Source organism: Gopherus flavomarginatus, chromosome 22 (assembly GCF_025201925.1).
Source record: "Gopherus flavomarginatus isolate rGopFla2 chromosome 22, rGopFla2.mat.asm, whole genome shotgun sequence".
NCBI lineage: Eukaryota > Metazoa > Chordata > Testudines > Testudinidae > Gopherus > Gopherus flavomarginatus.
In genome coordinates, this window is record NC_066638.1 from 8,891,710 (window position 1) to 8,913,829 (window position 22,120).

A 22,120-nucleotide genomic window follows, 5' to 3' on the forward strand; every position below is an offset into this window, starting at 1 on the left:
CAAATTTGCATGGAGCTACGCTATGGGCTAGACTCACTTAAAAACCAGGTTTCAGTAGAAATGGTTCATTTGGTCTCTCTGGCAATGAGTAGGGTCTGCTGTTTGGCAAGGAGGGGATATCCCCCAGCCCATGTGTTCTCTTGGGAGGATGGTGATAGAGAAAAAAGTGGGGTGGAAGGTTCAGCACTATGCCACACCAGGCATCTTTCTTTGGGCATGATGCTCTTTTCTCACTGGTGTGAATCGGGGCTGATGCCGTTGGAGTTAGTGTTACATATTACATACACTTTAAAATAAAGTGTGTGTGTGTTTGTGTGTGTGTGTGTAAAATCTGGAGATCAGGGCTTGATCACACTGGGTGCTGAGCACCCTCTGCTTTCCAATGCAAATTCAGTGTGAGTAGATGATCTGTGCCTCAGTTTCCCCATCTGTAAAATGGAGCCAATTATCCTTACGCACCTCTCAGAGGTGCTGTGAGTTAAATGCCGTAATGGGCCAAACCTCTAGCTCATATAAATCAGCAGAGCCCCGCTGAAGTCAGTGGTGCGCTGCTGACGAGCTGAGAACTTGACCTCATGTCTCTGAGATGCTTGTAGCGCCTCAGGTATGAGGCACTGGGTACAGGGAAAGCGTTGGGATTGAGTTGTGTATTTGCACAAACACTGGTGAGCAGCATGAGGCAATCGAACAGGCGGGAGGCACCACAGAGACTTGTAACCATACATTTATTATTCCATGTGGAAAGGCCTTAAAATGATTACACAGATGCCTGACAAGATAATCACGTACATTTGATAAGAACATCAACGTTTATAATAGAAAAGCAGAACTGGCCACTTCGCTATGGCTTCTTACAAACTCGAGTCCACCTATTCACAAGATAGGCCAAGAAGAGGGGGCCTGATTCTGTGCTCACTGAAGCTAAAAGCAGCAGAATCATCCGCAGTGAGAGCTTCGCTAATGACTTCAATGGGCGCAGACCCCCTTCCTCCCCAGTGACAAGTGCTACAGGTAAAAAGATGGGCTACATATTAAATATAGGGAGTTACCTTCAAGTAGGGCTGGTATATTACACAAAAATCCACATTATTTGGTATTGCTAGCATTTTTGCAATGGCCGTCCCAAAATTCCATTTAAACAAAACACATAGACAAGCTCTGCCCTCTTTAGCTACAGCAAGATCTTTCTTCCGTTCTCACTTTTTGGTTGTTTCTGGTTTTTGACCCTGCACGCACAAGTCGAGGAAGCATTATTAAGAACTGGATCCTTCAACATATTTAAGAATTATATTATTATAACACATAAGACCAAAAAATTAGATTTTACAGTTAAATATTTCATAAGCCAGACAAAGGTTTTACTGTACAAGCAATTGTGCATTTATTTATTTTTTTTAAAAAAAGCAAATGATAGTGCAAAGCAAATTCTTTTGGCCAGTCTTGTGACCATTTGCATAAAATAGAGATGCCTGTATTTACCCCTTCATATGACACAATATGTCATAAAGGAACATAGTTGCAGATTTTTATTATTATTTTTTTTGGTTTTAAATACTCCATGAACACCATTAAATTGGTATGAAGAATTCCTTGTTTTCTTTGTGCTATCAGTGGAAATATTGTACTGATGGCTTTGAATGCATCACAAGACAGGCTGCCATAGTCCAGTTTGACAGACAGATAGCAATCAAGAGGCATGGGCTTGCTGTTTGCTAAGGCAAGTGGAGTTTGCGGTTTTTAAATCCATGAGTGGTCATTGCAGCTTTACAACTAAATCCCGGTATGTATGATTTGATGTCTCAACCCCATATTTAAACGGTAGTGCAATTTCTAGGCATTATATGTCATTTGATTGCTGGAAAGATACCCACTGAGATTTGATAAGCCATCCATCTTTGCTTTAGCTGTGGTGCGTAGGGTGGAATTTTCAAAGGTGCTCAAGATGTCCAGATTTTATAGGGACTGTCTTGATTTTTGGGTCTTTTTCTTATATAGACTCTTATTACCCCCCACCCCGTCCCGATTTTTCACACTTGCTGTCCGGTCACCCTAGCTCAAGGGCTCATTGAAATTCAACCTTAACTCACTCAAACATAAGCAACCAGATGCCAAATAATTCTCATGATAACTTTAACCCCCCACCACTGAGTAGTAGCAGTTTCATAATTGGTTAAGGGGAAAAAAGGGGCAGCTCTGGGCCTACATCACCCTGCTAGACAGATGCTTGCTTCCAGCCACATGCTTTGTTAAATACTCACAGAGTTATGATGAACTTAGAACTAAGCTTCAGCATTATTATTAATGCGTCTCATCTGAAGTGGCTACACAACTACAGGAGACCTCTAGTTCAGATCCTAAAAGATACTGACTGATGCACCCAGCTCCCATGGGACCATCCTATTTAACAAGACTGGGAATCGAATTCTAGGCCCTGACTCTCAATCACCCGTCGCCATGTGCAAAGTGGAGGGAAAATGCTTCCAGTCTGATTCAGTAGTATTTTGTATCCATTTTGCATGGGCGTACACGTTTCACTGCAACACGGGAGCAGGACCCCCCTCTCCTTAAAATAGCTATTGCAACACACGAGTCCTGGGTTCTGGTCCCACCTACCCTGCCACTGGTTCGCTACGTTCAGTTAGTGTGTGGCTAGTGTGGCAGCTCTTCCAACCCACTTTCAGGCTGATGGGGCAAACTGTTATACAAGCAAACGTACTTTATTCACAGGAGTCGTCTCATTGTCTTCAATGGAACAACTAGTGTGAGTAAGGTTATGTTAGGATCAGGTCCTAATTCCTGTTTGAAGCCCAGGGAGCTAACTTTTGTCAGCTAGCAATGTGGAGGGGCAGTATGGTCCAGGGAGATCCCAGGAATGCTGGGTTCTAGCCCAGACTCTGCCACAGAGCTACTGTGTGATGTCTCATTTACTTCCTTGCGCTTTGTCTATTTCAGTTGTAAGGTCACTGTGGAGGATGGTCACTATGTGTCTGTGCAGCACCCAGCACGATGGGCCATAATCTCAGCTGAGGCCTCTAGCTGCTGCTCCGGTACTGGTGGTATGCGTGGGTCAATAGTGCCACTGAACATGGCCTTAGACAAAGCCTGCTACCTCAGTTTACCTGTCTGTAAAATGGGGATAATAATAGTGCCCTAAATCACTGCAGGGCCTGTGATATGAAGAATAATTATGCTAAGCACTTTGAGATGAGAGGTGCTATAGATTATGATTTCATTTGTCTAAAAAAACCCCAAAAAACCAGGGAGTTACATTTTATTTAAAATGGAGGGGTCATTCAAATCTCAGTCAGTACTTTAAGAATCAGCTGACAATCTCCTTTCTTTAAGCACAGATGCATGGTGTGTTGAGCCACTCTGGGTGCAAAAATGGAAGAGAACCATAAAATAAATACTAAGTGTTGCCACAGCTGCCTGTGTGCCGCTTGGAAATGAGAGAGGAGAAGCCGCTATCCTGGATTTCGTACGATTCCAAAGGCTTCCGAGCCCTCTTTGCAGCAAACATGTTTGTAAGTGCACCTCACACACTAGATTGTCCCAAACGCATTCTTCGTCTCGGACGCAACCATCGAGACTAACTAGAAGTAGCAAGAACTTAACGTCCATGTCAGGACAAAAGGAAAACACATTGTGTAAAAAAATTACATCTCATGTAAACATATGGGAAGGGGATTGGGGAGGTCGTCAAGCGTGAGATCAGCCATGTTACCGTTAAAAACAAAACAATACAAAAATCACAATACAGCCACGTTCCAAGTCATATCACAGCACTTGTTCACATGGCTGATACCTGCTCACTCGCTAGCAATGTTCTTCAGAGCCTTAACTGCGTCAGCGAGAGCCAGTCACATCTGTTTTGCTGTAAACAAGACTCGCGTCTCAGCTGATGCGGGCAGCTCTGGTATCCTTACTGAGTTCATTTGGTGGTTAAAGGCCCTTTTCTGGAAGGGGCGAGTGGCTAAGGCGTCTTAGTTCATTCTTCCTGTATTTGCAGAGAGATGGACTGGCTGATTTCTGAGGGCTTTGTAAAATTTTCTCTAATACCTATGATTCTGCAGGAGGGCAGGGTTTTTTTGGTTAAGAGCGAGATGATTGATCGGCATTTCGAACATAGCCATAGCTGCGCGATTAACAAACATCTGATTCCACACACTCCTATATACAATCCACCCATTTCAGAGAGACCAAAGGGACCTTACTGAGTGACCAAGTCAAGCCTTGTGGACGCGTGTCTTGAACTGTATACAGCTCTGGTCCGTCTTTGCTTGCCAATTACCTATATTGATGAAGGAAGGATCCTGACTTGCCTTCAGATTGGGAGGCGTCCCGTGCTAGGCCTCATTTTGCTCTATTCGCGATTGACAAGAGTAACACATTGGTGGGCATTTTATTCAGTTCAAGTTACACGTGCCTACTTGAGTCCTTTCTAGTAGGGTCTCCAGACAGACTCATCCATCCTCCCGGTGGTCGTCATGGCTGTAGGCGAGTTACTGTGACTACCATCCGCATCCACTCCATCATTCTGATTGGCAAGGTTGGGATTCATTAAGTTGTTGCCTGCCGAGGCGCTCGTGCAGGACAGCATCCTCGTGGGCGAGCGCTCCCCCCCCGCCACCATGGAGAACTGGTATGATCCGGATGACGTACCGTAGTACAAATGGTAAGGGGAGGGGTTGGTTTGGAAGGGTCCACTTTGGTTCTGGGTGGAGCCAGGGTAGGGTGGCGGAAGGTAGGTATGGTGGAAGCGGGTTGTGGTGGGCATGCTGGTCATGCTGAGGCCACTGATTCCCGTGGCTGAGGGCGTGGCGGTGTAAGGGAAGGCCGCTGACATCGCGCCGGGGTAATGCATCCGGGGGTCAGAAAACCTGGTTTCGGTGAGGGCCGGCAGCGTGGGAAAGGAGCGATCAAACTGACGTGGGTCGGAGAAGGGGCTCAGATCCGACGTGCCTGTTTGCAAGAAAAAAGAACATTGCCTGGTTAGGCTTTTCCTGGTGGAAAACAAAGACCACAGCTGATGGGCGCAGCATTAGGGTGTACTTGGGGCTGACGTTTAACGCGCAGAGTGAGTGATTTGTCCAAACAGGGTCCTCTGAGCAACAAGTCCTCTGCAACAGGAAAAAAGCCACACTGATCTAAACACCTTTATACAGGTAGAACTGCATCCATAAAGGGATTGCATCCACACTAAGGGACTAAACTGACTTAACTGTTTTGGTTTCTAAACCAGGTACAAAAGTGATATGAAGACAGACCAGCCTTCGCAGCCAGCATTATGTCTGTCGCTATCCTTTCTAGATGGCAAAAGGATTGCAGCCTTTACTTAAATCAGTCCGTGAAACTGAAGAAATTCTAAACAATAAATAAACCATTTAGGAGTGTGAACAACAAAACAGAAAGTAGGGATCTACCACCAATCGGCAGTTGTGTAACAAAGTAATGTTACCTAGTGGCTAGAGCATTGGACAGGGAGCTTTGGAAACCTGGGTTCTACGCCTGCCTCTGCCACTGGTCTGCTGAGTGACTGTGTGCAAGTTACTTCAGCTCCCTGTGCCTCAGTTTCCCTAACTATAAAATGGGCATAATGTGCTTGGTAAAAGCGGTTTGAGTTCTACTGATGAGGAGGGTGAGGTTTCTTTGTACTCTACAGCATGGCACACAGCCTGGGTTGGTGCGTTAATCCTTGTGTCTCCAGCACAAGAAAAAAAATTTGCAGTAAGAGGCACATTCTACATCTGCAGTTAAGGAGAGTTGTGGAAGCTAAAAAAAAGTCCTAAAGTCAATTGTTTAGGCCAGTCCGGTTTCCTGCCCTAAAAGCTGTTGTTTCTTATCCGCGAAAGAATGGGGATCAGCTTATTTCTCTAGCGGTTTATCCGTCTCCAGCAGAAAAAAAAGCTATAAACACAAAAAAATTGTTTAGCCATTGCGTGGGCTGTGTAGCAAATAAACCGGCACAGGGCCCCAGACAGCCAGTCCCTGAGCCAGTCAGTCAGGCCCCCTTGGTGTACACACACGCACAAACAGAGCCAGGGAGAGAAAGCCGGAGTCTAGGCCAGGTCGTTAAGCCTTCGTGTGGGTGGCCTGTTCATGCTGATAGCATCAGGGGATGGAGCTGATAAACACACAGCTGAAAGCTCCCAAGCTGAGCCACCATGTCCCTGCTGCTTTTTGCCTCTGTGGGGATAAAGAGTGGAAAACTTGGTTCTTCTGGCCAAAAGTCAGATGGAGGGGCAGGGAGGCCAATATAAAGTGGCGTCCTCTCTAATTCCCTCAGACATTGGGGCAGCCCACGTCTGTTTGGGGGGAGGTCAAGGAGATATGGAGCCGCCCTTCACTGCTGGAAACCCAAAGGATTTCCCAGGCAGACCAAGCTAGGAAAGGGAGTCCAAGATGGCATGGTTCCCAGGGGAGCACTGGGCCTTCTCATGAATGTACCAGACTTTGCTGGCTGCCTTAAGATCTGTGGCATCTCCCCTTAGATTCCAGCACATCTCTGGGCATGGGGGGCCTGCTACAAAGCAAAGATGAGCCTACACCCCTAGGTGGTACGAGTCACTGCAAAGCCCATGCGCTCAAGGGCCTAGTGTTGTCCACCCTAGGTTGACCCTCCTGCAGTTCATTGCGGGGGAGGGTAAGATTTAGCCTCATGGTTCTTGATCCAACTGTGAAAGCTGCTGCTGGGCCAGTTACAACCTCACAGCCCCTGCCGGCGGGTCCCGCTGTACAGAGAGTGGGCAAGACGTCTTCCCAGCATCTCCGTTTCTGGGCCCTTGGCCTATTCCTGTTCTAACCAAGCAGCAGCAGGAGAATGGAGCTGGCCAAAGGAGGTACAAGAAAGGGGCTTCGCTCAGCCCCATTCAAAACACCACCTTTGCGTGAGATTATGGTGCAGAGCAGCTCTCCTCAGGTCCGTGGTCGCCACGCAACATGACCTTAGAGTCCCAGCCCAAGCCCCAGGCTGGCTAGCACCCTTGATTTCAGTGGCATGGCTCCCCCTTACGCCGGCTCTGAATCTGGCCCATAGGGTCAACCCTGGCTGCTGTGTGTCAGTCTCTAGCCCAGAATAATGTAGTTTTTTACTGCAGCTTTTTTCTGTAATGACAAAATACAAGTGATGGGATCCTTCTCCATACACGTCTATACAGAGAGGGCGCTTTGTAGGTTGCACTGTATCCCTAAGACATGAGCTTCCCGAATGCCAAAGAATGACACGTCAATGGATTAGGAGGAGGGAAATAATACAGTTTGAAGCTGTGTTTCTGATCGTCCTCTCACTGGTGTGACCCTACTGACTTTCAAGGCTTGAGTCCTGATTTGTACTGGTCTAAGTAGCTGGTCTAAGCTGCAGACCACAATCAGAGCTGGCCTGTAGCTTTGTATCAGAAGAGGAATTATAACAGTGAGATCCTTGCAAGTGGGTAGGAGTGGAGACTTATTTAGAATCATAGACTTTAAGGTCAGAAGGGACCATTATGATCATCTAGTCTGAGCTCCTGCGCAATGCAAGCCACAGAATCTCACCCACCCACTCCTGTATCAAACCTGTGTCTGAGCCATTGAAGTCCTCAAATCATGGTTTAAAGACTTCAAGGTCCAGAAAATCTTCCAGCAAGTCACCTGTGCCCCATGCTGCAGAGGAAGGTGAAAACCCCCCAGGGCTTCTGTTAATCTGCCCTGGAGGAAAATTCCTTCCCAACTCCAGATATGGCGATCAGCTAAACCCTGAGCATGTGGGCAAGACTCACCAGGGGAGCAAATAGATTAGGCTACCCAGGGAAGGATGTGAGGTGCAGTGTAGTTTCACTGCCTTTTTCTTAGATGTGGGGATAATAAATAAAGCCCAACCTAGATGGTGCTTTTTCAACCCAAAATGCTTTACAAATTATATGTCTATATTGCAAAGCAGAACAAAATCCGTCCATCCACCACCAAAATACAGCCCAGCAATGTTACTCGGCAGTTTGGGACAGGAAGAGAAGAAGAGGGCCCTGTCCTACCATGAATGCAGGGGGATCTAAGAGTGGGAGAATGGAATGACTCATGTTGGAATTTGTCCAGTCTCTCCTGGCTAACACCCTTCTACTGCTGGGAGAGGCACTCTCCGATTGTTAACCACTGCAAATGACCAAAGGACCTTCACTTTACATCTCATCCTAAAGGCAGAATCTCCAGCGGCACAATATCCTCCCAGGAAACCATGAATCCACAAAAGAGAAGTGAAGCACCAACAGCCCTTCCTGATGTGCCTAGGCATTGCTTGGAGATCTCTCATGCAAGCTTTGGGCTGCCTAGACCTGCTTAATTTTGACACCTGATAAGTTCCCAACACACGAAGACGGTATGGCTGCATAAAACGAACAGCGCCGTTCCGTGATAAGGTGAACAGCACCACCTATTGAATCAGAGCCCGTGCCCCCGATTGCTTCCTGCACCTGCAATTTCATTTGTAATCTTTGGACTCTTTTGTCACGTTCTCAGGGAAGCAGGGTCCAAATTTGCTACATTTCTCCCAGGGTTAGGCCATCCCTGGGAATTCAGCTTCACACGATCGGCCAATACAGATGAAGACTACCTCACATTAAATGGTGAGCAGACCGCACCAAGCTACATCCCAACAGCTGAGCCAAGAGGCAATTACTTTCCTTCATTATGTTTCATATGCCCATAAATAACATTCCATAAAAAGCAAATTGAAATAAAACGTAAGTTCTCAAGGCACATTTCCCTTTGCCTCTATAAGACACTCAAAAGGGGGTTATTTTGAAGTCAACTTTTTATTGGTCTGTACTTGCAACACTTGGCAATCCACCCTTGCTACTATTTAGACGCAACAGTATCAAAATGTTAATTACAGGCCCTGTGCAGGGAGCTCTGTGCATGGCTAGGTCTATGGACACTCCTTCTACTGCATGCAAATACAGCTAGCTTTCCAGGTGTCAGCGCTTACCCCTCAGCACAAGCCAGTGATAATGAGCCAGATGCAATGGAATTAAACCAGGGCTGAATCTGGATCAGTATGCTGCCCTCGATACAGAATGGATGCTCATTAGCATGAGTCTTCGCATGTTAAGTAGTGGTATGAGTCTCATCCTGAATCAACTTAAACTACAGTGTACGCTTTGCAGGCTCGCTGCTACACACCCACGCCCCTAATAGTCTATATCTCTATGCCTCTGCCCACCGAAATACAGCCACCTCAGTGCTGGCGTGCCACAGTGCAGAGTGGTTTAAGGCAGGAAGTGAAGACGACTATCTTGGCCAGCTGAAACTATGGAAGGAACAGGAGGGGCTGGAAGTTAGCCAGGAGACCTGTGCTAACATCACCCTTGCAAACAGTGGTCAGGACCTGGATTTAACATCTTATCCGGAAGAAGGTTTCAGCTTTTACAGAGCAGCAGTAAAACTAGCCCTGATTGTTTGTTTTTCAATTCTCATCCTTCATCTCTGGGGACTTTGTCCCACCAGGAAAATCCAAACAGTGGCCACGGACCAACACACAGCCTCCCCGGATAATGGCAGCCTTTGTGTTCTGATTCCCCACTCCTCCTATCCCCCCTACCTTTCCGATATAAAGGTGGAGAAACAGCTCCATCCTGGAGCTGTAGACACTTGAAGCCAACGGGGAAATGGGAAGTATCCTTCTGACAGATCCTGTCCAAACAGGGCAGATGGGGAAGGTTGACAGGCTGGAGGGATGGGAAAAAGATTCCTGGTGTGCTGAATAAGTGTTTGTTCTATTTATAGCCACAGTTGGGTTGTATAACAACCTCCCAGGGATCAGAACGGGTATGCTGAGGATTAGCACACCCACGGAATAGCCCTGACTGCTTGGGAGCCCGCAGCCTGCACTCCCGGAATGGGCAAGGCCCCGCTTTGCATAGCCATGTGTATTGGTGGGCCTTTCCGGCTGCGACAGCACTCATTCCAACGAGGAGTCAATACAAACGCTGAGTGGAAGGTGGGGCACTGAAGGGCTTTAAGCTCAGGTTTTACCCGCCAGGCCTTAACCATTGAAGCTTTTTGTCCCTCACCGAGAGACACACTAAGGATAACTGAATAAGGCAATGTGTCTCTAATGCCTACAACTCACTGCCCCACAGTGATAGCCAAACCCTGCCCCAGGGCATCAAAACTGCAGCTGCTGAACGAGCGACAGAAGTGGGGGTGGTTTAGTGAAGCTGGTGACCACATGCTACAGGGTTCCCCACCCATGGATAATATGAGCTGGTACGTTCCAGCCCCTGCCTAGGGAACCTTGCCTCTGAAGCCCCAGATGTAGCAGCTCCTGCCTTTCGTCCTGGCAGGCTCCTGTTCAACCTCTGGTGTGTTAGCCTAGGTCAGAGCCAGCCCATAAGCCTGGCATGCGTCATGTGGCTAGACAGCCCAGATGCCAGTTACTGCGATGTTGAGGTGTATGGAAAGCTAGAATCTGGCCTCACTCAGACTTGACCAAAGGACCCTCGCTACAAAACTGCAGCTCTCCCATGCTGGGTGAACATCTCTTTGTGAAGCAATAGTCGCTTTTATATCAGGCCCCTTTTCCAAGCTGCACCCATCAGGTGGCAATATCACTGCAAAGTGATCAACACCTGGACGAGACCTGACATTCTGTCCACTAGAGGGCAGTGGTGCACACAGACCCCATTCCAGTCACTTTACACACACTGACATACAGGTTGCAAATGGCGACAAAAGATGGTCTTGTGGCAAAGCCACCGTCCAAGAGATCCGGATTCAGTTCCCAACTCTGCTACCGCCTCTTTGTGTTACTGTGAACACGTTACTTAGTCCCCCCCACTTCAGTTTCCCCAGTAAAATGGAGATAATATTTTATTTCCTCCATGCAGGGTCAGTCTCGTCTGTTTAGACTGAGAGCTCTGTGCGGCGGGAACGCTCTAGGAGTATGTGTATGGACAGCGCCTAGCGCAATGGGGACCCACTCTCAGTTGCAGTCTCCAGGCACTGGTGTCATATGTATAATGCTGAACCTGTGTTCCTGCAGCATTCATCCAACTCTATCCCAAAAGAACAAATCAAACAACTGCAGCCTGAAGTTTTACACAATTAATAAGCACAATTAGTTAGCAAACAATTAACTGTAATTCGTCACCAAGTTAAAATTTTTCCCTACATATTTGCTGGGCATCGTCCTCTAATGAAATTTGGAAGGCTGTTCATCTTGCCTGAGTTCCTAGTCTCCTCCTGCTGCAATCAGAAGGGTCACCCCTGACGTTCTGAATCATAACAGCCTCGGCAAGTTCCAAATAAAACAGCTGTATTAATGTCTTCCATAACCACCTATTGCAACAGTTAAGGAAACTTCTGTCACATTAAACAAGCGATCAAGGGGCATACAATTTGCACAACCAGCTAGGCGCATGCCAGGAAAGTCAGAGTTAGTACCATGTACCTACAGTCTCCTCATCAGCCCTTCACTCCGTTTGAAATCAGAGCTGCTTTTTAAACTCTCTCTCACCCACACCCACACACAATCCACTGCAACACACATACACACACACACACACACTCCACTGCATCTAAAACACGCATCTGCAACGCTTTGGATCTGCAAATTTATGATGGCTTGCCTTGGTTTCTAGCCGTCCAGCCCCCTTTGCATTTTAGACCCTGGCAATTTGAGCTTGAGTATTTCAGTTGTCCAGTTGCCAATCAAAATATTTGAAGGAAATGTTTATTTTCTTCTCGAAATCACACCAGCTGCTGCACTAACTGAATAAGCCCATTTAGATGTAAGAATTTAACCATTGTAAGATTGAACCGAGTGCCCAGCTACTCCAAAATCTGACCCAATCGCCCAGCGGAAATGTCAGTGTTTTGGATGGGAGATTGGGGAAGCGTGGAATGTGTATTAACTAAAAGCCATGGAGAGGTCAAAGCCCTGATTGCTAACGGCACTGTCTCGTAGTTGGGCTCGTTCTGGCATCGGGATGGCGTGGAGGAGCAGGCCAGCACACACTCTATTAGTTAATTGTGCCAGTGCAATATGCACGTCTTAAAGCCCCCTCACCCCCCTGCTTTTGCCAAGCTGCAGACAAACCAGCTTTCAAAGCCGTGTCGCGCTTTTCCAGCTAGAGCAACTGAGCCCAAGTGACAGAGTGTCCCAGCAGCTTGGGCACCAATATTGGCCTTTTCTGGAGCGGAGGAGAGAAAGGACAAGCACGGTATCAAATGCCTGCTTATTAATGGCAGCAAAGCCCTAGCGAGTCAGCAGCGGAGGAGCAAACATGGGGATGCTTTGTGTCATGCAGCAGGAGGGAGGAGCGTCTCTGATGCGGGGCGGAAAGGTCTGCCTCCTCACCGAAGAGCCGCTATCTGTCCCAGGACAGCTGGGCAACCCAAACTCACTGCCTTTCCTGGCCTGCACCATTCTCACCGGACCTGATCCCCTGCCGGCAGGAACATTCTGGGGCACAGGGGCCGGCCTCCACTGGGGCACGTGTCGACACACCTGTGCTAGCCTGGATCTGGCAAGCGCCGAAACCAACAGTGACTGAGTAGCAGTGCAGTGAAGCCACAGCAGCTCAGGCCATAGCAGCCTCAAGTACATACCCACGCCACTGCAGCGGCTTCCCTCCCATTGTTCTCGGTGCTAGCTAGCTCGGGGACGTCTGCACATGCTCCAGTCACACCTCTGGCTGAAGCGTAGCTATAGCTCAGGGCACATGGTAGGACAGGGAATCCACAGATGAGCATGTCACTGGCTTAGGTTACAAGGAGGAAGGAATTATTTTGGGGCCATGGGAAGTCCCTGGGGTATAAATACTCTAGGAGTACAGAGGTTGAAAGGGGGAGGCGCAGAAGAAAATGTAGGCTGACCACTAGGAAACACGGCTTACCGTGAAGGCTAATAGTCAATGGAAAAGCAGCAATGCTTTGCATGGCCCGTTACCAAAAGTGCTTCACACAGTTATTGGGTAAAACTCTCAGCTTTGCCATAAAATGACTGGTAAGCCTACGTCTCATTTTCAAGAGTGAATTAGGCACGTAGAGTGGCATTCACAAGGGTCTTTAAGTGCCTAACTCTTACTGAACCAGTGGATGTTAAGTGCCTAAATCCTTTTGTGAATCCCACCCTTTGGTGCTTTGGAAAATGTTGCCCACCATAAAGTGTCATGAGCCTCATTTTATAGATGGAGAAACTGAGGCACAGACAGGTAACATGTCTTCCCCAAATAAGTCAGCAGCAAAGCGCTGTGTGTGTATGTGTGTGTGTTTATAGGCCCACACATTTTGTTCAGCTTGACTCTAGCCATGTGATGTGTGTATGTACATATCTTGCAAAATTGACATGAAAAATCCAGCCTGGGGGAGACAGGGGGATCTACTTCCCTGCCATGTGGCATGATGATTGATGACAATGTAAACACGAATGATATTTTACACTTCTGTATACAATTGTGTCTGTGAAAGACAGTGAGTAGTGGGGGAGAAAACTGTTTCTCTACATCTCTCTGTGCCTCTGATTTTTCCCCCACCCTTCCCTTCTAGCCTTTGTTCTCCTTGTACCTAAATTGTCTTCCAACATGCTTCTCTTTTCTCCTTGCTTGCGTCTCTCCCTGTTTTTTTTGTACTTCTAATGCCTGGTCCATCTGGGAGCACAGGCAGTAGGTGGTCCACAGAGAGGTACAGTGTGTTCTCTAGAATAGCAAATCCTCCTACTTTCTAGAGAGGATTCCAAACCCTCCCTTAAATGCCAGTTCTCATGGCTACTTGTCACCTCTCACATCTGTGAACGAGTTCATTTACTTTCAACTCAGAGTCGACAAAGAGGAAGGCGAGGAAAAAAAAGGGTGAATGTTTCTGGAAAGAAAACAGAACAGAGTTTATTTCAGGGCACTGAAAAGCCAAGGTGTGAACAGTGTCCGTTGCAACAACCAGCAAAGCGGTTGTTCTGTATCTGATATAACTAACTCATGAACTACATGTGATTACTTCCTCTGCTGTGTCTGAAATACCATACAGCTTATCTGAGCATCTCAGGGGCACTTGCTCTAGCGGGTAAAGAACATTTATGGCTTGAAACCGTCTGTTTTTATAAATGTCTTGAAATTTAGAGCGATATGAACACGCACACACAGCCCTCCGATCTACTCACCAAAATCTATCCAAGCCAGCTTCTTTGTTCCCAGGGCCTTAAATCTCATTCCATTGACACACCTCAGCTCTGCTGGGTGGAGCTCACATTCCCAAAGGTATTTAGGTTTCTCGCTCCCATGGATCTCCCATGGGAGTGAGGTGCCCAGGTTTCTGTGAATTTGGGCCTAAGCTAGCAGCATTCTAGCTCACAGTTCACTATGCGCCTGTATTGCAAAGAGTAGCAAAAGCTCTGATAGGCTGGTATTTGGAGAGATCGATAGCCTGCAGCCCGACTACCTCATGAGCTGTGTGTCAGGTCAATACTTGGAGGGGGAGACCCCTTAAGGAACACCAAGCTGATTCAGTAGGCAGCACTTATTTTACTCTACGGCCCCCAAACCCGCCTCAGAACACAGTAGCCCAGGCCTATGCAGCAAGGCAGAATCCTACCAACATCAATGCAATTCTATTCATCCAGGGGGTCTGTGCTAGACAATGTTAGCGAAGCATCAAGAGCTAAGTCGGTCTGGACTGAAGGAAAACCAAGATCCTGACTACTCAAGAGTCCACGGCCCACCCGCAAGAGGAGAGCTGTTAACCCTAGTGTCGAAACCAAATTCCAGGTTGGCTACTTACATTCGATCTTATGCAGCTGCAAAGGAAGAGGGTGTTTTATTTCCCTTCATAAACTGTTGCTGGTAAACAGCTGCCGTGCTCTAATCCAGCAGTGGCTGCACATCAGTGGTAGGTGAGTGATTGCTCCGCACGCTCTTTATGAAATAAAGTGCTTAAGTGCTATTTTTGTGGCTCGTCATGATGCTGCATTTCTTTACAAGGTTATATTCCATCTTTAAACATTTTAAACTCGATTCATTTCACAGACTATTGTCCAATGTGCAAATCTAATTCACTGGCTCAGAAGAGCAGTTTAAAGACATAGGAATACTTAGAGATAGAAAGACGCCAGGAAACCCATCTTGGTGTGTTCCTTCCTTTGAGGCAAAAGTTATAGCCCACACTGTATTTTCTTCCCACTAATGCTTGCCTAACTTCCTTGGGACACAATTTAGTAGCTGCCTAGGGTAGAATGTTTTTAATCATTAAGAAACAGCTATTTTAAAGAGACTATAAGTCAATCTGGATGGGCTCTTGGAGGACGAGGGAGAGAAATGAAATGTACTGGCTAGGTCTATAATTTAGAATTTAACCTCAAAACAGCCACGTTGCATTTCTGAGGTCGGGTCTACACTGCAGTCATTACAATGGCCTAGCAGTTGTGATGCTGCAGGGCCATAATGTAGACATTTGCTACATCGCCAGAAGGAGGTTTTTCTGTTGATGTGCTTAATCCATGTTTCTGAGAGGCGGTAGCTAGGTCAATGGAAGAATTCGTCAGTTGACCTCGCCCCTCTATACTGGGGGTGGGGAGAGGGTTACACTGGCCTCATCACACCATTCAGGATGCAACGTTTTTCATAGCCCTGAGCAATGTAGCTAGGTCAACCTAATTTTGAAGTGCAGACCATGCCTGAAACACTGGGGTGCTAACAAGCTATGCCAAGAGACCTATTAAAAGTAATACAGTACTTTACAAACATAAAAAAAGGGGGAAGGAAGATTTTCTTTAAGTGCGTATGGTAAAGCAGTCTTCTAGTCTTCATTAGGAGGGTGGTGAAGCACTGGAATGGGTTACCTAGGGAGATGGTGGAATCTCCATCCTTTGAGGTTTTTAAGGTCAGGCTTGACAAAGCCCTGGCTGGGATGATTTAGCTGGGGATTGGTCCTGTTTGAGCAGGGGTTGGACTAGATACCTCCCGAGGTCCCTTCCAACTCTGATATTCTATGATTCTGTGGCCTAATCTGTACTTGAAAAATTGTCCCGGGTTTAACTAAATCGATTTAAAAATCAACCTGGCGTGAACCCCTAACGTAGCTGCACTGAGAGCGGGATTCTCAAAAGCGCTCAGCATCGGCCTCACCCACTTTCCACTGAAGTCAATGGACACTAGGCTTCAATGGCAGCAAAGTTAGGTTTGTAAATTGCCCAAATAAGCCAGACCAATTTAAGCTGGGGGTTCAACTAGTTGAAGTGCGTTTATACAAGGTGCTGCCCTGGTTCTAACTAGATCAATTTCGTTAAACCAGTGCAATTGTTCTAATGCAGCAAAGACTCACATCTACCTGGTCCTTTCCAGGGGATTTGCAAGAGAGGTGACTTATATTTCATTTTTATTTGGGATCCTTAAAACACATCCTATTTGTGCACACAGCTAGTCTATATCACCACATGTCTCTCTACTGGTATCATCACACGCCCTGCTGCAGGCGTGATATTCGCCCTCCCTGACGGCACCTTGTCTTTACACTATACTGTGAACTCTTCAGGGCAGGGGCTGTCTCCTTTTATGTGTTTGAACAGCACCTCGCACAACTGGGTCCCCGATCTCGACTGGAGCCTTTGGCCGCTACCGCTGTTTGCCTGAGTCTGCGGGCAGTTTGAAACAATAACTCGGAGAGGTGTGAACTACCCCCAGGAACCTCTCGGGGGTCTTGACGCTGAACCCTAATTTGGCTTGTTTAAAAGTCACCCTTGTTAATTATTCCACTGCTGGCCATTTTAGGAGAACTGGCCAGCTACTGAACTAGTGTTGGATGCACTGGCCTGCATTGGGGTGGGGTGGGATGTAGCGCATCTCCAGAGAGGTTTTGGGATGGGTCGTGAGGAATTCAAACTCCCCTGCACCATCTTTAAAGTCGCCTCCATTCCCCACCCAAACCAGGGAAGATGCATCCCCATCCCCTATGTCCCAAAAGCCTCCCTTGTCTCATGGTCCCCAGGATACCAAAATGGACTCCTCACGGGATCGAAAACCCTAAGCCCTCCCTGCAAACCATCCTCCTTCCTCCCAGCAGCTTCTTCGAGGCAGTCGTACCTTGTCAATGCCAAACTCTGCAGCAGCCTGAAAATGTTGAGGGGGTGGATGGGGTGGGGTGAGGTGTGGGGGGGCACATTAAATACATTGAATTGAATATCAACATAGAAAAATAACAGGGGACCCTGCTGTGATTGTACTGGATAGGTGGGGCGGGCACACCCCGATAAAGGGGCTTGCAGGGGGTTGTGATGCTTAATCCAGGGGTCCCTGCTAGGTCTTGTGAGCTGCATTTGGATACAGGGCTTTTCCCCAGAATTCATTTCTAACCAGGCTAACTTCTTGGCTTATAAACCATCACCAAGCAAATCTCACTGTGTTACCTGCAGTAGCCTGGTCTTGGGGAAGAACTGCCTTATGGATTAAATGCAGTCCTGGGACTCAGGAGACCTGACTTCTAGTCCTGGCTCTATCACCGACCTACTGGGTGACCTTGGTCAAATCTGCATTGCTCTGTGCCTCAGTTTCCCCAGCTATAAAATAAGGCTATTAATAGATTCCAAGCTTGGAAGGGACCACTCTAATTATCTCCCCTGAATTCCCACCCAGCACAAGCCATTAATAGTAATGAGCTCACAGGGCTGCTTATAAGGATTGATGGGTTTAGAGGCCTTCTTAAACATCAGGTGCTAGGTGCCACGAACCGGATTCTCACAGGTGCCGAGCGGCTTCGACTGACATCAGCTGGAGCTGGGGGCTGCTCGGTGCCTGTAAAAATCATGCCCCAGCATTTTGTGGAACACCACTGGCATATGGCTGGAGCCCACGCCCACTGAAGTCAATGGAAAGTTTCCCATTAGCAAACATGGGATGAGAGCCGGATCAGATTCTTCTGCATTTGGGTTCACTGCAGCAACTGGCCAGCCAACCCAGGGAAACAATTTTGAAACACCCAACAGGAAGGTGACAACGTTTCTTGTTTTCAAAGGAACTTCCCTGTCTCCCCCGCCCCCCCGCAACAACTGATACTAGCGAGAACCATGTCAGTTATGCGGCAGTGAGTCATTCATGAAGCCCCTACAGCCCAGGGGCCTGGAGTGCAGCCAGAGGAAACGTGTTGCTAGTGCGTGTATAAATCATGTCACACTTTGCTTTGTCACTGTCTTTGGCATGAGGGGAAGGACGCTTGAGGTTTGGTCTGGGTTTGGGTCAGACTGGCAGTTTGCAGTAAGGATGCGTCTCGTCTCAATTCTAAAAAGGTAGGAAAATTCCACATGGGAAAACCAAATTCTGCCAGGCGAAAGGCACGCCACCCCATCCACTTGTGTTACGCCATGGCTGGAAGAGGCACCAGTTTGGATTTGTGAAATCCGTCGCTCACGCATGCATCATTATTTTTAAAAGCTGTCATTTTGGGGTTGTCTGCTATAAAAACAAGATGCCCTGTTCTCAGCTGCCCCCAAGGCGTGGCTAGGTGGAGGTGCGGGGAGGTTTCTGCCCCAGTCCCATGGCTGATTCTGTGCTGATCTGGTTCCCCAAGGTGCCGATGGCCCCCAAGACCTGTTCCTGCAGCCAGGGATTGCACAGGTGCTGAGATGTCCTTTCTCCTCAGCGTAATCCTCACATCTGGATCCACTGGCTTTGAGTCTGTTTTGTGTTACTTCAGGCTTGTCCACACATGAAAATTAATCCGGAATAAAGTAAAGCATGAATTTAAAGCAGATTAACTATTCCTGATTAATTCCATGTGTAGATGTTCTTGTTCAGGAATAAGAGTGCCTTCTTCTGAATGATCTTAACCCAGGGATTAAGGCACTCACATTCTGGACTAAGAGCGTACACACACACACACAGTTAATCAGGTATAGCTGCTCCAGAATAAATCTCCATGTAGACAAGCCCTTAGTACTCTAGAATGCTGGGTTGTATAGTATCTCAGCCCCTGCCCCGCTCCTGTTGACTCATTGATAATGTTCCCACTGACTTCAGTAGAGCAGAACCAGGCCCTTCTTTTGGACAGAGAGAAAGAAAGAATCCCGAGGAAAGCTAGCCAGCTATTAGGACAATTACATTTTTTCCTAGTACCACAGATATTTGCTACCATTCAGACTGCCTTCACTGAACAACGTGACCTCAGAACAGCCTCAGGGAGTCTGACATATGTTCCTTTATCATAGCGTTTCATTTCTGAAGGCTGATCAACTATCCTAGCTAAGAGACAAAGCCCGCAAGGTAAGGACCTAAAACAAATAGAAAAGAAACAAAGATGGGAAATTTAGCAGCACGGAGCCATGTCTGTGCATGCCCCATAATAAGGGAAAATTTTCAAACCATTCTAATGATAGCTTGGCATTTCACAGCGCATGGGAAAGCCAGGATTTTAAAACCTCAGATTTCACAGGGTTCACTTGAGAAATACCGGGCCAGATCTTCTACTGAGCTGAGTAGAATGAACTCAGCTCTGCTGAAGTCAATGGCGCTATGCTGATTTATGTACCAGAGCTGCTGATTTAACACACTGCAGAGCCAGATTCTGCTCTTAGTTACTCTGGTGTAAATCCAGAGCAACCCCTTTGTCTCCAGTAGCATTTACACTGGCGCCAAGTGAAAGCAGACCGTGGCCTGACGAGAGATGGTAACAGGAGTAAACTGCAGTTGCATGCAGATATATGAAGGGTCTGATTATCTTCTCACTAATGCTGGTGTACACCAGGACTGACCCCACTGAAATGAATGGCATTTAATGGTGTGAAACCGGCATAAGGGAGAAGAAAATCAGGTGCTCTGAACTTGGGTGTGGTCAAACTTTCCTTATGTGCTTCCGCCCCAGCCCACCAAAAACGATCAGGTTTTTCTCTTCTTGGGAGGTTTTTCATTTTGAGATTAGACCATTTAACCTCAGGATGATCGTTTTACTGGGGGTGCTATTTATACATGCCAGGGGCTACCTCAGTGTAAGGTTTGTGCAGAGGGTCAGATTCTGCTCTGTTACCCCAGCGTTAACTCCAGAGTCACTCCATCCACCTCAGCTGGAGAGTGGGGTCTGGACCAGTATGTTCATTTTCTATGCAATTTACAGACAGGAGCAAATGCCTCGGCAGCAGCAGGCAGCGTGGAGATGTGGGAGTTGGGTGGGAGGGTGTTTCAACATGGCTGAAGACAGAGCTGGCTCTGTCTCGGTTTGAGCAAGGCTGGGTGAATGAGGAAAAGGGGTGGCGCTGACACAGGCAGGCCCAGAACACTGCTCCTCCCGTGACTAGAGCAAGTGGTAGTAATGGCTCAAAAGCCCCCCGTGCAATGCCAAGCAAGCATAGCCCACCCCCAGGGATTGTGTGTAGGCCCACTTAGGTTACAGTCGAATGCTGCTTCTAGCCCATTTTCTTTTGTTGGTGACAGTCACATAACTTGCCCCACGTTTCCCAGAATAGCACATAGGTGCCCATGAACTATTTATGGTCCAAAAAGAAGATTCACTCAATCCCTAGTGACAATCTGCAGCAACACACCTGGGTAGCCAAACCATATCCCAGAGAAGAAGGATTTCCCAGTGGTCAGGGTGCTTGCCTAGGACTGGGAAGACCTGGCTTCAAGTGCTGGCTCTGCCACTGATTCTCTGTATAACCTTGGGCAACTCATTTAGTCTCTCTGTGCCTCTGTTTCCCATCTAGCCAATGGGAATAATGGCCCTGTCCTACCACACAGCAGTGTTGTGCGGTTACTTTGAAGATTGTGAGCTGCTACGATAATGGGAGCCGTCTAAATACCATAGACAGATTCTGGCATCTCCCTCTTGCCTTTCCCATCCTGCATCATCTCTCAGAGCGAATCGTCTTCTTATATGTGTTACCTAAGAATGTGCCAAGAGATGAGAAAAATTACAGGCCTATTAACTCTTGTATTATTCTTGGCAGGCCTGAGTTCTAATGGTCTGGGCAAAATAATGATCATTGTGAATTACACGGGTGTCTGTGAGCGGTTTTTATTATTATTATTGGTTGTAGTTCGTGTTAAGCTGAAAGGACACTCTCAAGCTAAAACGTTATGAAACAGATTTAGCTCCTGCTTATCCTGGGGCAAATCCAGAGTAACTGTTAACTTTAACGCAGTCACTCCAAATTGACACCCGTGGAACTGCGCACAGAATCTGCCCCCGTGTGTTTTGTTAAAGTTCCTGCTACCTTAGATTATCAAAAAGGAAAGAATGTTATACACCTAATTTGCTTTTCATCATTTCTGCTGTTGCTTGACCTTTTGCATTTCAGTGAAATTATCCTGGCCAGTTTCACTTTGATTTTGAGTCAGTCTCACTACCTGATTCTCAGGCACTTGTCCGAAACCGTTATGTAGTTTTCAGCGGGGGAAGATGTCAGTTTTTTAAATACATATATATATGCATATAGTGAATCTTTTGTAATCATGAAAGAGCATGATGTCTTTGAGGTCTCTAAAACGTTGCCCCCTTTAAACAAAACTTAAACAGTGGTTCTAAAACATGTTGGCAGAGTCCCTTTAATAGGAGATACTAATCTTAATTAAATTTCCAAGGAGAGCCTCTCAAAAAAAATTAGAATTTCAATGAAAAGAATCTAAATAAAAATTTCACTGAATTTTAGTTTTATTTATGTAACTGCTTTGGAGCTGGGGTATAATTTTCAAAAGTGCTTAAGTGATTTAGCTGCCTAAGTCTCATTGACTGTCAATGACGTAGGCTCCTAAAGCCCTGATCCTGAAAGATATGTAGGCTCCTACCTCCCCATCGGTTTCTAAGGGAGCTTGGCACCTAAATAATTTTTACAGTCCAGGCCTAAGCACTTAAGTCGCCTTTGGAAATGGGACTTGGGCACTTTTTAAAAATTTACCCCAGCCAAAAGAAAATTTGAAATTTCAAATTTTCCATCAAAAATTTGAATTTTGAAAAAAAAAGTAACAAAATGTTAGCTAAAAATGTAATTTTGTTTTTCATTCAAGCCTTTTATTACTTTATATTTAATTTCCACGGGGAGAAAATGATGTGATTATAAATCATAAAAGAGGTCTGATAAAAGAACCTCTCACAGTAGCATATTAAGCAAGCAAGTCTTCGGGGATGGGTAGCTGCAATGCAGGACAGTCTATTCTCAAATGCTTAGCCCAACCTA

At 46.8% G+C, this 22,120-nt stretch overlaps 1 protein-coding gene across 1 annotated transcript in view; it reads right to left on the reverse strand.

Annotated features, from left to right (window-relative positions):
* Positions 1–706: 706 nt before the first annotated feature.
* The window catches only part of RUNX3 (RUNX family transcription factor 3), a 117,231-nt gene continuing 95,817 nt past the window's right edge, over positions 707–22,120 (reverse strand). Inside the window, exon 7 of the mRNA XM_050932235.1 lies at positions 707–4,962. Within this exon, the coding sequence (XP_050788192.1) occupies positions 4,442–4,962 (521 nt within the window). The 3' untranslated portion in view covers positions 707–4,441. The remainder of the gene's footprint in view (positions 4,963–22,120) is intronic.